Here is a 13055-nt window from a genome sequence, read left to right as displayed (position 1 = left end):
TCTCGAAGCGACCAGCATGAGTTTGACCAAACTGCGGGAGGCAGTGGAAGACAGGAGGGCCTGGCGTGCTCTGGTCCAGGGGGTCACGAAGAGGCGGACACGACTAAACAACTCAACAACAACAACAATAGTGGTTTAGAGCAGTGGTTCTCAAACTCTTTTTTTTCCTGGGCCACACTTTCAGAATAAAAATTTGCTCGCTCCACGCTCAATTTTTTGATTGATAAGGAATACAAAAATAAACAACTCCAAGTAGTGCTTGATTTGTAACATCCAACACAACTCCTTTATAATATGATCAGAAGATATAAGACAAGGCAGCTACATGGTAACATTAACCGTTCCAAAAATATAATTATAAACGAGTCTTCTCTAGCACTCTGTTCGAACGGTGATTCTGGATCAGAACTAGAATTGTCCTCATGATCACTTAGAAGCACAGAATCGTAGAAGTGTAGAGCTGGAAGGGAACCCAGCGGTCATCTAGCCCAGCCCCCTGTAATACAGGAATCCCAACTAAAGCATCCATGACAGATGGGCAGACAACTTCTGCTTAAAAACCTCCAAGGAAGGAGAGTTCACAACCTCCTGCAACTTGATGCCCTTGCTCTCGTTTTGAAAAGCTCTCCATCCATAATCTGCAAATAAACAAAATTATTCTGATACGATGCTCTGCTCTGCTAAGCTGAAATGTTTAAATGTTCCTTTGGTTGTCCTCGAATCTTCCCACCGCCCCTGCCGTCCGCTCCTGCCACACCAGGGCAGAACTTCCCTCACGCCATTTGAGATCCCTTGGGTTGGAGCGTAAGACTAGAACCAGGGACAGGTCTGGGTTCGAATCCCGACTCGGGAGTGAAGCTCACCGGGCGACCTCACTGAGCCAGTCGTTCACTCTGGCCTGACCTGTCTCACAGGGTTGTTGCTGTTGCAGGCATTAAATGAGAATCATAGAAGCTGCCTTGAGCTCCATGGAGGAAAAAAAGTGAAATATTAATGTAATAAATAAATAAACAGGTTGCAGGCCTCATTCTGGCTTGCTTTTATCTTGTGCGCCAGGAAGAAAAGAAAGGTTAATAATTAGATAAAATTAAGGGTGAGGATTTGCTGAACTAAATATTTGAAATTGGAATGCAGAAAGGGGAAGTATGAGGAGGTCGGTGAAGTAAGTTTTAAGAAAATAAGGATTTGAAATTATACTTGTTTTTTCTTGTTTGTGTTTGTTTGTATTGTTGTGATTGATTTATAATTTGTGAAACTTTAATAAATATCTTTTAAAATATATATATATCTTGTATGCCAGGGATGGGGGATATTTTTTCAGAGCCCAGGGGCTGCGCCGTCTCCTTCTAGGTGTGTACAGGGCAGAAGCAAAAGGCTGCGGCGTAATAAATGCAGATGTTTGCCTCTGGATGGAAGCCTAGTTTCTCCACCCACACTCTCACCCAACCCTCCCTGCCCTACATCCGAGGGAGCAAGCGCAGAGGTGTAATTCAATGTCACACTCAAAGCAGGCCCAAAATAAAAAACCCTCAAGGAATGTTTGGAGGAGGGGTGGCTTTTGGGTGTGTGTGATTACGCAAGAGGAAGGGTTGTGTGATGAAAGTTTTGAGGGCCAAGTAGAAAAACCTGTGGGGGCCGCGTTCAGCTCCTGGAAGTAGGGTCCCCCTGTTCTAAGCAAGGGCATTTTTGTGGGTTTGCTGTAGGGTCAGTCTGTTTTTTTAAAAAAAAATATAAATGCTTTATTGAAATAACAAACAAAGGGCTTAGCCAGAAAAAAGAGAAGTAAATGGTAATATTTGTTCTTTCACATCACAATACCTAAGTAGGCATGCCAGCCATAACAGTTGTCATGTCCTTCCAGGTCTAGGTGGTCTGTATTTTGAAGTGTACACAATTCCCTGATCCAGGAGAGACAGGCCGCCTCGTAATAGAGTTTCAAACCTGACAGAGAAAATCCCCCTCTTTCTTTGATATCAATTAATAGAATCATAGAATCATAGAATCATAGAATCATAGAATCATAGAGTTGGAAGAGACCACAAGGGCCATCGAGTCCAACCCCCTGCCAAGCAGGAAACACCATCAGAGCACTCCTGACAATTAAGCACCTTTAGCTTGAAACTAAGGCCGTAATCCTGTGGGTAAGATGAACACTTGCAGAGAGCCTTCTCAGTAGTAGCACCCACCTTGTGGAATGCCCTCCCATCAGATGTCAAGAAGATGAGTAACTATATAACCTTTAGAAGACATTTGAAGGCAGCCCTGAATAGGGAAGCCTTTTAATGTGTAATGTTTTATTATGTTTTTATAATAGTTTGTGACAAACCTACACAGCTTCTTAAAAAAAGCGACATCACCTTGCCAACAAAGGTCCATATAGTAAAAGCTATGGTTTTCCCAGTAGTGATGTATGGAAGTGAGAGCTGGACCATCAAGAAGGCTGATCACCCAAGAATGGATGCTTTGAATTCTGGTGCTGGAGGAGACTCTTGAGAGTCCCATGGACTGCAAGAAGATGCAACCTCTCCATTCTGAAGGAAATCAGCCCTGAGTGCTCACTGGAAGGACAGATCCTGAAGCTGAGGCTCCAAGACTTTGCCCCCCTCATGAGAAGAGAAGACTCCCTGGATAAGACCCTGAGGTTGGGAAAGATGGAGGGCCCAAGGAGAAGGGGACGACTGAGGACGAGAGGGTGGGACAGTGTTCTCGAAGCTATGAACATGAATTTGGCCAAACTGTGGGAGGCAGTGGAAGAAAGGGGTGCCTGGCGTGCTCTGGTCCAGGGGGTCACGAAGAGGCGGACACGACTAAACAACTCAACAACAACAACAAAAATAGTTAATTGGGATTTCCCCCTGCCAGATATATTTAGAGATGCCTCGCTGCCAATTTTTGAGGCAGCCTGTCCCTCCAATCACAGGGATTGTCTGAAACAGGAAAAGCATTTTTAGTAAAACATTCGTTTTAATGGTGGGTATTCTCTGCTGAGCCTGGAACGCTTGGGGTCTGTCGTCGGCGGTTGGGATGGCATGAAAAACTATCAATGGCTCCCAGCCGCAGTGGCTCGGCTTGGCCTCCACACTTGCGAGGCATCAATGCTTATGAATGCCAGTGGCTGGGAGCCGCAAGAGGGTAGAGGGCTCTCGCACTCGGGTCCTGCTTGCAGGTTTCCCATCTGGTTGGCCCCTGTGGGAAGAGGATACTGGACTCAAAGGGCCACTGGCGTGATCCTGCACGCTCTTCCTTGCGTGCTTCAAAGGAGTGCCGTTCCATCTTTGCTCACTGACTTCCTTCGAGCGGTTTCGCCAGGGTGCCGTGTGTTGCCACGACAAGTCCGGGCAAAGCCAGGGCTGTGGCGTCGTGGGTGGAACCGAGCTTCCGAAAGACCTCGCTTTCCATTCGGTAACAACAACAACAGATATTCCATTTAATAATACAGTGGTACCTCGGGTTACAGACGCTTCAGGTTACAGACTCCGCTAACCCAGAAATGGTACCTCGGGTTAAGAACTTTGCCTCAGGATGAGAACAGAAGTTGCACAACGGCAGCAGAGGGAGGCCCCATTAGCTAAAGTGGTACCTCAGGTTAAGAACAGTTTCAGGTTAAGAACAGACCTCTGGAACGAATTAAGTTCTTAACCCGAGGTACCACTGTAGTAATAATAAAAGCAAGTTTCTGGGTGCGAGAATGGGTGGTCAAGGCCTGGTGAGGATGGGGCTGGGGGCTGTGCCGGATTTACGTATAAGCTAAACAAGCTATAGCTTAGGGCCCCACTCTCTTAAAGGTAAAAGTACCCCTGACCGTTAGGTCCAGTCACGAACGTCTCTGGGGTTGCCCATTCATCTCGCTCTATAGGCCGAGGGAGCCGGTGTACAGCTTCCGGGTCATGTGGCCAGCAGGACTAAGCCGCTTCTAGCGAACCAGAGCAGCGCACGGAAACGCCGTTTACTTTCCTGCTGGAGTGGTACCTATTTATCTACTTGCACTTTGACGTGCTTTCGAACTGCTAGGTTGGCAGGAGCAGGGACCGAGCAACAGGAGCTCACCCCGTCGTGGGGATTCGAACCGCCGACCTTCTGATCGGCAAGTCCTAAGCTCTGTGGTTTAGACCACAGCGCCACCCGCGTCCCTCCCACTCTCTTGGGGGCACCCCCAAAAAAATTAAAGGGGAAAAAATTGGAAGTACATTTCCAAAATATAAGATAAAAAGCGAATAAAATAAAGCCTACCTACAGCAACAGTGTGTAGGCTCCTATGATGTAAGTCACGGGCCCCGCCTGCTCCCTCAAATATCCCTGGTTTGCTCCTTTCTATATATAGGGTGCCTAAATTCTGCATGGACAGGTTGCAGGGCAACATGGGCAAATGGCTTGAGATACCTACTAGGTCCATAAGTGACCATAGAGCATATATTCAACACAAAAAACAGCGCCAATTTGTTGTTGACAAAGGACAGCTGGACATAGAAAGGGCCCCATTACGTTCAGTAGCTTAGGGACACATCAAACCTCAATCTGGCCCTGTGTATATGATGGTCTTGTAGTAAGGTTAAAATTTACTGGGAAATAAACAAGTACAGTGGTGCCTCGCAAGACGAAATTAATTCGTTCCGCAAGTTTTTTCTTCTTGCGAGTTTTTCGTCTTGCGAAGCAAGGTTTCCCATAGGAATGCATTGAAAATCAATTAATGCGTTCCTATGGAGACCGCCTTCAGACCAGGTCCAGGGACAGTCTGTCCCCAGACCTCTTCTGAAGGCTGGCGGGGGAAGAAGGACTTTTCTCCCCACCGCCAGCCTTCAGAACAGCCTTCTGAAGGCTGGCGGTGGGAAGAAAAGCCCTTGTCCCGCCGCCAGCCTTCAGAAGAGTTCCCGGAGGGCTGCCTAGGCTGCGGATAGCAGCCTGCTGCCCGGTGCGAGGCAGACATCTGCAGCTTGGGGTGCCCTGCAGGACTTCCCCGCAGGGCTCTCCAAGCTGCGGATAGCAGCCTGCTGCCCCGCACGAGGGGCGCTCTTTAGCAGAGCGCCCCTCGCGCGAGGCAGACATTCACAGCTTGGGGAGCCCTGCAGGACTTCCCCGCAGGGCTCTGCAAGCTGCGGATAGGCGCAGCAGGCTGCTATCTGCAGCTTGGAGAGCCCTGCGGGGAAGTCCTGCAGGGCTCCCCAAGCTGCAGGTGTCTGCCCCGCGCGAAGGGCGCTCTGCTAAAGAGTGCCCCTCGTGCGGGGCAGCAGGCTGCTATCCGCAGCTTGGAGAGCCCTGCGGGGAAGTCCTGCAGGGCTCCCCAAGCTGCGAATGTCTGCCCCGCGCGAAGGGCGCTCTGCTAAAGAGCGCCCCTCGTGCGGGGCAGCAGGCTGCTATCCGCAGCTTCTATCCGCAGCTTGGAGAGCCCTGCGGGGAAGTCCTGCAGGGCTCCCCAAGCTGTGAATGTCTGCCCCGCGCGAGGGGCGCTCTGCTAAAGAGCGCCCCTCGTGCGGGGCAGCAGGCTGCTATCCGCAGCTTGGAGAGCCCTGCAGGGAAGTCCTGCAGGGCTCCCCAAGCTGCAGGTGTCTGCCCCGCGCGAAGGGCGCTCTGCTAAAGAGTGCCCCTCGTGCGGGGCAGCAGGCTGCTATCCGCAGCTTGGAGAGCCCTGCGGGGAAGTCCTGCAGGGCTCCCCAAGCTGCGAATGTCTGCCCCGCGCGAGGGGCGCTCTGCTTAAGAGCGCCCCTTGCGCGGGGCAGCATGCTGCTATCCGCAGCCTAGGCAGCCCTCCGGGAACTCTTCTGAAGGCTGGCGGGGGAGAAGGGCTTTTCTTCCCACCGCCAGCCTTCAGAACAGCCTTCTGAATGTTGGCGGTGGGGAGGAAAACCTTCCTGCCACCGCAAATCTTCAAAACAGGTCCGGGAACAGAGGAGAAGCGCTGCACGCCTTCCCCCCTGTTCCCGGACCTGTCCTGAAGGCTTGCGGTGGGAGGAGGGCTTTCCTCCCCACCGCCAACATTCAGAATGCTGTTCTGAATGTTGGCGGTGGGGAGGAAAAACCCTCCTCCCACCGCAAGCCCCGGGAACAGAGGAGAAGCGCTGCGCGCCTTCTCCTCTGTTCCCGGACCTCCCACCACAAGCCTTCAGGACAGGTCTGGGAACAGAGGAGAAGGTGCGCTGCGCTTTCCCGCTGTCCCAGGAGATTTCCCTATGGGCTTTCGTCTTGCGAAGCAAGCCCATAGGGAAATTCGTCTTGCGAAGCCTCTAAAAATCGGAAAACCCTTTCGTCTTGCGGGTTTTTCGTTTAGCGAGGCATTCGTCTTGCGGGGTACCACTGTATCTGACTTTTGATGTATTACGGTATTTTAATACTTTGTTGGAAGCCGCCCAGAGTGGCTGGGGAAGCCCAGCCAGATGGGCAGGGTCTTATTATTATTATTACTATTATTACTATTATTATTGATTATTATTTTCAAAAAGGACGGCCCCACGAATGTCTGAGGGATCGTGAGCTGGAAAATGATGTCTGTCTTAGTAATTGCAGCAGTATTTAGGGCTGTGCATTTTGCAGTCGCCTCCAACTTGAGTGTGCACATCTGGAAATTCAAGTGTCGCAGTTGGCCGACATCTTAAAAATAGCCGCGCCAGCCTCAGATTTTACCTGCTGCCAAGCCGCCAAATGATAACTCACCTTGTGGGTGTGAGCAAACCTGCCCAAATCAACCCAGGCTGTGGCAAGTGGCGGCAAATCTGTGGCTAGCCGCCGAGGGTACGAGTTCAAATCCTGAGTACGTGCTGCAGGAAACGAACCTGTGATGATGGAAGAGAAAACTTTTTCCTCCACCGCCACCCCGATCCTGTTTTTCTGCTCACCTCGACTTGTTTCCACCCTCGATCCAGTTTGTTATGTTTTGTCTCCTGCCTGGGAAACCAGGTTGGTGAGTAATTGGCGCGTGTTGTTTAATAACAGCAAGGAGTGTGGGACGCTGCCTTGGGAGGAGGAGGAGACACAGCCAAACGAGGCAACTCCTGGCATTGGTTTCGGTGGAGTTTGCACAAAGGGGAACGTAGGAGAGCAACCAAGATTCCTCGTCAGTGCTTTTGGGAAGCCTGGTTTGGAGCTACAAAGCAGGACGTGAAGGCCTTGGGCCTTAGTGTATTTTTGGTCTTTGTTGGAAGCCGCCCAGAGTGGCTGGGGAAACCCAGCCAGATTGGGGGGGGGTACAAATAATAAATTATTATTATTATTATTATTATTATTATTATTATTATTATTATTACTATTACTATTATCATTATTAACATTAGAAAAGCCCTGGTGGATCAGGCCCACGGCCCATCTGAGCCACCACCCTGTTCCCACAGTCGCCAACTGGGTGTCCCAGTGGGAAACCAGTGATCAGGATTCGAACACAAGGCCATTTGCCCATCCTTCTGGCAATTGGCATTCAGGTGCATTGCTTAGAATCATAGGATGGTAGAGCTGGGAGGAGCATGTGCCGGAAGCACAAGCCAATCGTCCCCAACAGGTTAAAAACCTCCAAGGAAGGAGAGTAACCTGTATTTTTAATTGCCCCCCCCCATTATGTTTTTACTGTAATATTACTGGTGTTAGCCGCCCTGAGCTGGGCTCTGGCTGGGGAGGGTGGGGTATAAATATTATTATTATTATTATTATTATTATTATTATTATTATTATTATTATTATTATTATTATTATTATTATTATTATTACCTCCCGAGGGCATCCGTTTCACTGTCAGACAGCTCTTACCCTCAGAAAGTTCTTCCAGGTGTTGCAATCTCGTTTCCTTTCACTTGAAGCCATTGGCTTGGGTCCTCTGGAGCAGCACAAAACAAACTTGCTGCAAGTCCACAGCCCTTGTGATATTTGAAGAAGGCTATCATATCCCCTCTTCCTCTGACAGGGGGGGACAGAGCGGAGCCATCGAAAGCCCTCTCCTTCTCCACGAACCTCTCCAATCCTCTTTTAAAGCCATCCAAGTTGGGGGCCATCACTGAGGCAGGGAGTTCCACAGTTTAAACTCTGCGCTGCAGGAAGAAAGACTTCCTTTTATCTCCCCCCGAATCTCCTGACATTCAGCTTCCAGTGTTACGAGAGAAACATCATTTTCAATTAATAATAATAATAATAATAATAATAATAATAATAATAATAATAAACCGCACATCTGGCTGGGTTTCCCCAGCCACTCTGGGCGGCTTCCAACAAAATATTAAAAATACATTAAAACATCAGTCATTAAAAACTTCCCTAAACAGGGCTGCCTTCAGATGTCTTCTAAAAGTTTGGTAGTTATTTTTCTCTTTGACATCTGGAGGGAGGGCGTTCCACAGGGCGGGTGCCACTACCAAGAAGGCCCTCTGCCTGGTTCCCTGTAACTTGGCTTCTCGCAGTGAGGGAACCGCCAGAAGGCCCTCAGAGTTGGACCTCAGTGTCCGGGCAGTACGATGGGGGTGGTATTAACTTATGGTCTCTGTGTGTGGTTTGGGAGCTGCACGGTTAGGGGAAAAACAACTCTCTCCAAGGTTGCAAAGACTGCGGAGAGAATAATTGGGTGCACTCTTCCCACCTTGGACCAAAACTACGCTTCCAGGTGCCATAAGAAAGCGGCAGAGATAGCACAGGATAGTGCGCACCCCGGAAATAATCTCTTTCAGCTTCTGCCTTCTGGAAGAAGGTCCAGGTAAAGGTAAAGGTAAAGGTAAAGGTAAAGGTAAAGGGACCCCTGACCATTAGGTCCAGGCGTGGCCGACTCTGGGGTTGCGGCGCTCATATCGCTTTACTGGCCGTGGGAGCCGGCGTTCAGCTTCCGGGTCATGGGGCCAGCATGACTAAGCTGCTTCTGGCGAACCAGAGCAGCGCACGGAAACGCCGTTTACCTTCCTGCCAGAGTGGTACCTATTTATCTACTTGCACTTTGAGGTGCTTCGAACTGCTAGGTTGGCAGGAGCAGGGACCGAGCAACGGGTGCTCACCCCATCGCGGGGATTCGAACCACCGACCTTCTGATCGGCAAGTCCTAGGCTCTGTGGTTTAACCCACAGCGCCACCCGCGTCCCTTTCTGGAAGAAGGAATAGCTGCCTGAGAAACAGTGTCTATCCAAATGCGATTTTGGTTTTAAACGCAGTGTGAGGTAATTTCTATGGGAGTATATTGTATTCAATTATGGGGTATCAGAGTTTTTAGGGGGCTAACCAGGCTGGGATAGCAGGCTTGTTGGTTTTTGAATGTCTGATGTAGATTTTTTCAATGTTGTTGTTCTGTATGGGACAGTGACAATAAAGGTTAGCGTATTGTATCATTTCGATACCTGAGGAAGATTTGAGAGGCGTGGCTGCATGCCAGGTCACCTGGCTGGGCTCCACCTGAAACCACGAGGCAGTTGGAGCAGAGAGGTGGGTGCTCCTTGGGTGAGACAAAACAGTAATTTAGGACAGTCCTCATTAGCAACAAAGGCTTCACTCTGTGACAAGCCTGCCAGCCAAGCTGATCGCTCCAGGTGAGGAGACACGCACTTGCAAGCACACAGTGGCCTAACCCAGGATTTGATTCCGTTTCCCTGATTTATTATTACAATACAGTGGTGCCCCGCAAGACGAATGCCTCTCAAGACGGAAAACCCACTAGACGAAAGGGTTTTCCGTTTTTGAGCTGCTTCGCAAGACGATTTTCCCTATGGGCTTGCTTTGCAAGACGAAAAGGTCTTGCAAGTGTTCCGATTTTTTCCCGCTCCCCCCCTTTTTCTAAGCCACTAAGCCGCTAATAGCCTTTTAGCCGCTAATCTGCTAATCCTTTAATAGCCGCTAAGCCTTTAATAGCCGCTAAACCGCTAATAGCGCTAATCCGTTAAGCCGCTAATAGGGTTGCTTTGCAAGACGAAAAAAGCTAGACGAAGAGACTTGAGGAACGGATTTATTTCGTCTTGCGAGGCACCACTGTATGGGCATGTCTTTAAATTAACATCTTACATTAAAAACCTGACAGTACCAAACTATCAAAGGCTTTTCACCAAAGCCAGACTAAACGTCTTTCCTTCTGCAGTGTTGGATGGCAGGTTGAGAGGAGTTCCCTACCAGGACAGACTTTGCTTGTGTGCTCAAGACATCGATTCCATAAAACAGATTTTGTTGCACTGTGCAAAATATGAGCAAGCCAGGGCTGAACTGATGCTGCCCTTGCTGGTACCTTTCCCAGGAAAATCAGAGGCTCACTATGTGAGGTTCCTATTGGAAGACCAGACAAACGCTAGAACATTAGCAGTGGAAAAGTTTTTATCGGTGGTTGCAAGAACCAATGATCCCTATATTCTGAACAAAATGCTTGTTTGACCTGGAGGTGGGCTGTATGAATTGTGTATTGCTTTGTAACGATTTGTTGGGTCTCTGGACCGTAATAAAGATTGTTGTTGTTGTAATAAAGGTGACACCTAATTTCTCCTTGAATTATTATTGCCGAGAAGTTTCCCCAGCCAATTTGCAAGCACAGAGAGAAATGGGGCATCGCTCCCCCCCAAAAAAAAAACACACCTGCCTTCCCTGTTCCAAGTTCCAGAAACCGTACGTTAATTGCTAAGAGCCACACGGTCAGATCTTTTGCCTGATGAATACAAGCTCAGTTGCCCAGGGAGCTAAAGGATAGTGTGCGTTCCCAGGGCGGGGAGGGAAAAGGACAGCAGCAGAATGTTCACAGACAGAGCAACTTCTGCGAGGGAAGTGAAAGGCCGGAAGGAGAGCCCAGGAAACGAGGAAAGTAATAAAGGAAAAAGAGATGTCAGGGGAATCTCACATACAGCCAAAGGGCAGAAGGGCTTGTGTTCAGGGCTGGATCAACCATTAAGCAAAATAAGCCCGTGTTTAGGGCGTCAAGGGAAGTGGGTGCAGCACAGAAATTTTGCATTGCCAGATTTTTAATATTAATGGTCACAAACTGCTCAGCCAAGCTTTCATTTTCTCAGCTGAAGTCTATTAAAAATCCCAACCAAGCAACTGTGCAAAGAGGCAGGCTGGATTCCTTATCTCTACCAAGTATAGAAGCAGATGTGTTACGTAAGATTAGTTTTGAGGGTCTGATCAGAGACTTTGTAATCGGGAAAAGGAGGATAATTTCCCCCCAAATGCAAATAAAGTCGAAGTATGCAAAAAGAAACATTATTTCCCACTCTACCGTAGACTTCGTTTCATTTCGAAAAATAAAATTTTATTTCACGGTTTATTCTTGTTTGCATTCTGAATTAGATATCTGTGGGGGCACCAAAATCCTTTAAGCGCTTAGGGGCCTCTATCAATCTGGCCCTGGCTGTGTTGTTAATGGTTGGAGCCAGGGTCACAACAGGGGAATCGAGGCTCCGCGCTGAGGTTCTGGGTGCCCATTGCCGGTGTAGAAAATTAAAATTTGGGTTAAAAAATAATAATGAAATAAAGCAGTCAGGTACGGAGGGCTTTGTATGCCTGGCTATGTTTTAGGACACTGTAGGCAAGAGGGGTTGTCTGAGAGGAAACTGAAAACCCTCCCCAGGGGTGAAGGCAGCAAAATTGCTTCTGTTGCCCCAGGATCCCTAGATCCTTCGGCGACTGGTGAGAACTCAGTTTCATGGAGCCAGGGGTCAAAGGGCAGGCTCCCCACCCCTTAATCCACTGCCTCCATCTCGCAGACCCAGCCATAGTTGCGAGAGCAGTGGTCGTCATTCCAGGTGCCGTCATGATGGAGGTGGGCGCAATCCTCTCCTCCCCCAAGTCCGTGGCCGTACCAGTTATCTGGCTGCCCTGGGGACCAGTCCCTGGAAGGCAAAAAAAGAGAAACTGCAGGTTATGACATTCAATTTCCTCTCCTCTCCCAGGTTCAACCACGGAAAGGAAGGGTGAAAAATGCACTTAGGTTATATTCTTATATGCAACAGCGGCAAGAGTATTGTTAGCCCAGAAATGGAAGCAAGAAGAAATTCCAACGAAAGAAGAATGGCAGACGAAATTAATGGACTGTGCAGAATTGGGCAAAATGACAGGGAGGATTTGAAACCTGTGGGACCAGAGATTCACAGAAGATTGGAAGAAGTATATGAATTATTTGAAGAGCAACTGTAACCAACAAATTACCCTAGTAGGACTGCAAGAAGTTTTGTAAGGATAAATATACGAAGTGCTACAAAGTAGAAAAAGATAGTGATATTGGTTATGAGTTTGAAATGTAATAGGGAAGATAAGGAATGCATACTAAGAGATTAGATTGGAAAATTTTCAGACAGGACTGATGGAAGCCAAAAAAATTGAATAAGATGTAAAAGTATGTTTAATTGCTGTTGAAAATGATATGTTAAAAAACTAATAAAAATTTATATAAAAAGAAAAATGCACTTAGATTCTTAGCGAATGGGCACAGAGGTTGAATTCTAGGTCAAGAGGGACAAGTGCTAAGGGTTAGGTTCTTATAACAAGGCTAAAGCACATACTTTGATGACCACCTCCCCATGCCCTTGTTATAAGAAAAACTGCTTCTTTTTCCCTTACGGGGTACCCAAGAGCCCATATAGAGTCCTTAAGTGGGTTCCCTATTGGTAGGAGAAAATAAGAGAGGCCAACCAGAGAATATTAAGAAGCAAAGCAGCTAGTAAGCCTGATCTTTATTAAATTGTTGCAACAGGGTCCCCACTCACCCCACCCAGGGAGGGTGGAGAGGAACCCAGAACAAGCTCTTATATAGACTTTTGAAACTGCCTCCCCTGTAGCTCAAGACCGCCCCCCCAAAACATCATACATAGATCACCGAAGGAGGTGGTCCCCAGCAATAAATCCTCCGTTAATTGCCTCTTGCGTACAGTTTTCTCAAGCTGGCAGCTGGCCAGCTCCTGACAACTATGGTGCCATGGTTTCCCCCCAAAGGATTCTGGGAGCTGTGGCTGGTTAAGGGGGCTGAGAGTTGCCAGCAGACCCACTCCTCACCCCAATTCCCTTCATAGAGCTACAATGCGCAGAGTAGTTTAACAGTCAATTCCTCTTCCCAGGGAATTCTGGGAATTGTGGTTCTATGAGGGGAACAGGCATCTCTTCAGAAGTCTCACCGCTCTGAACAAGCTCCCAGA

The 13055-nt window shown here is 48.5% G+C and overlaps 1 protein-coding gene across 4 annotated transcripts in view; it reads right to left on the bottom strand.

The window, feature by feature from the left end:
• Nucleotides 1-11154: 11154 nt before the first annotated feature.
• LOC308572199 (asialoglycoprotein receptor 1-like) overlaps nt 11155-13055 on the bottom strand; it is a 37153-nt gene continuing 35252 nt past the window's right edge. For all 4 annotated transcript variants that reach the window (XM_081168173.1, XM_081168172.1, XM_081168171.1 and 1 more), the window contains one exon: nt 11155-11756. In XM_081168173.1, coding sequence (XP_081024299.1) covers nt 11606-11756 — 151 coding nt within the window. In that variant the 3' untranslated portion in view covers nt 11155-11605. The remainder of the gene's footprint in view (nt 11757-13055) is intronic.

The sequence above is a fragment of the Podarcis bocagei genome (assembly GCF_964188305.1).
Source record: "Podarcis bocagei genome assembly, chromosome: 13".
Classification (NCBI taxonomy): domain Eukaryota; kingdom Metazoa; phylum Chordata; class Lepidosauria; order Squamata; family Lacertidae; genus Podarcis; species Podarcis bocagei.
Note: the sequence above shows the minus strand (reverse complement) of the source record. Positions and strands in the feature narration are given on the sequence as shown.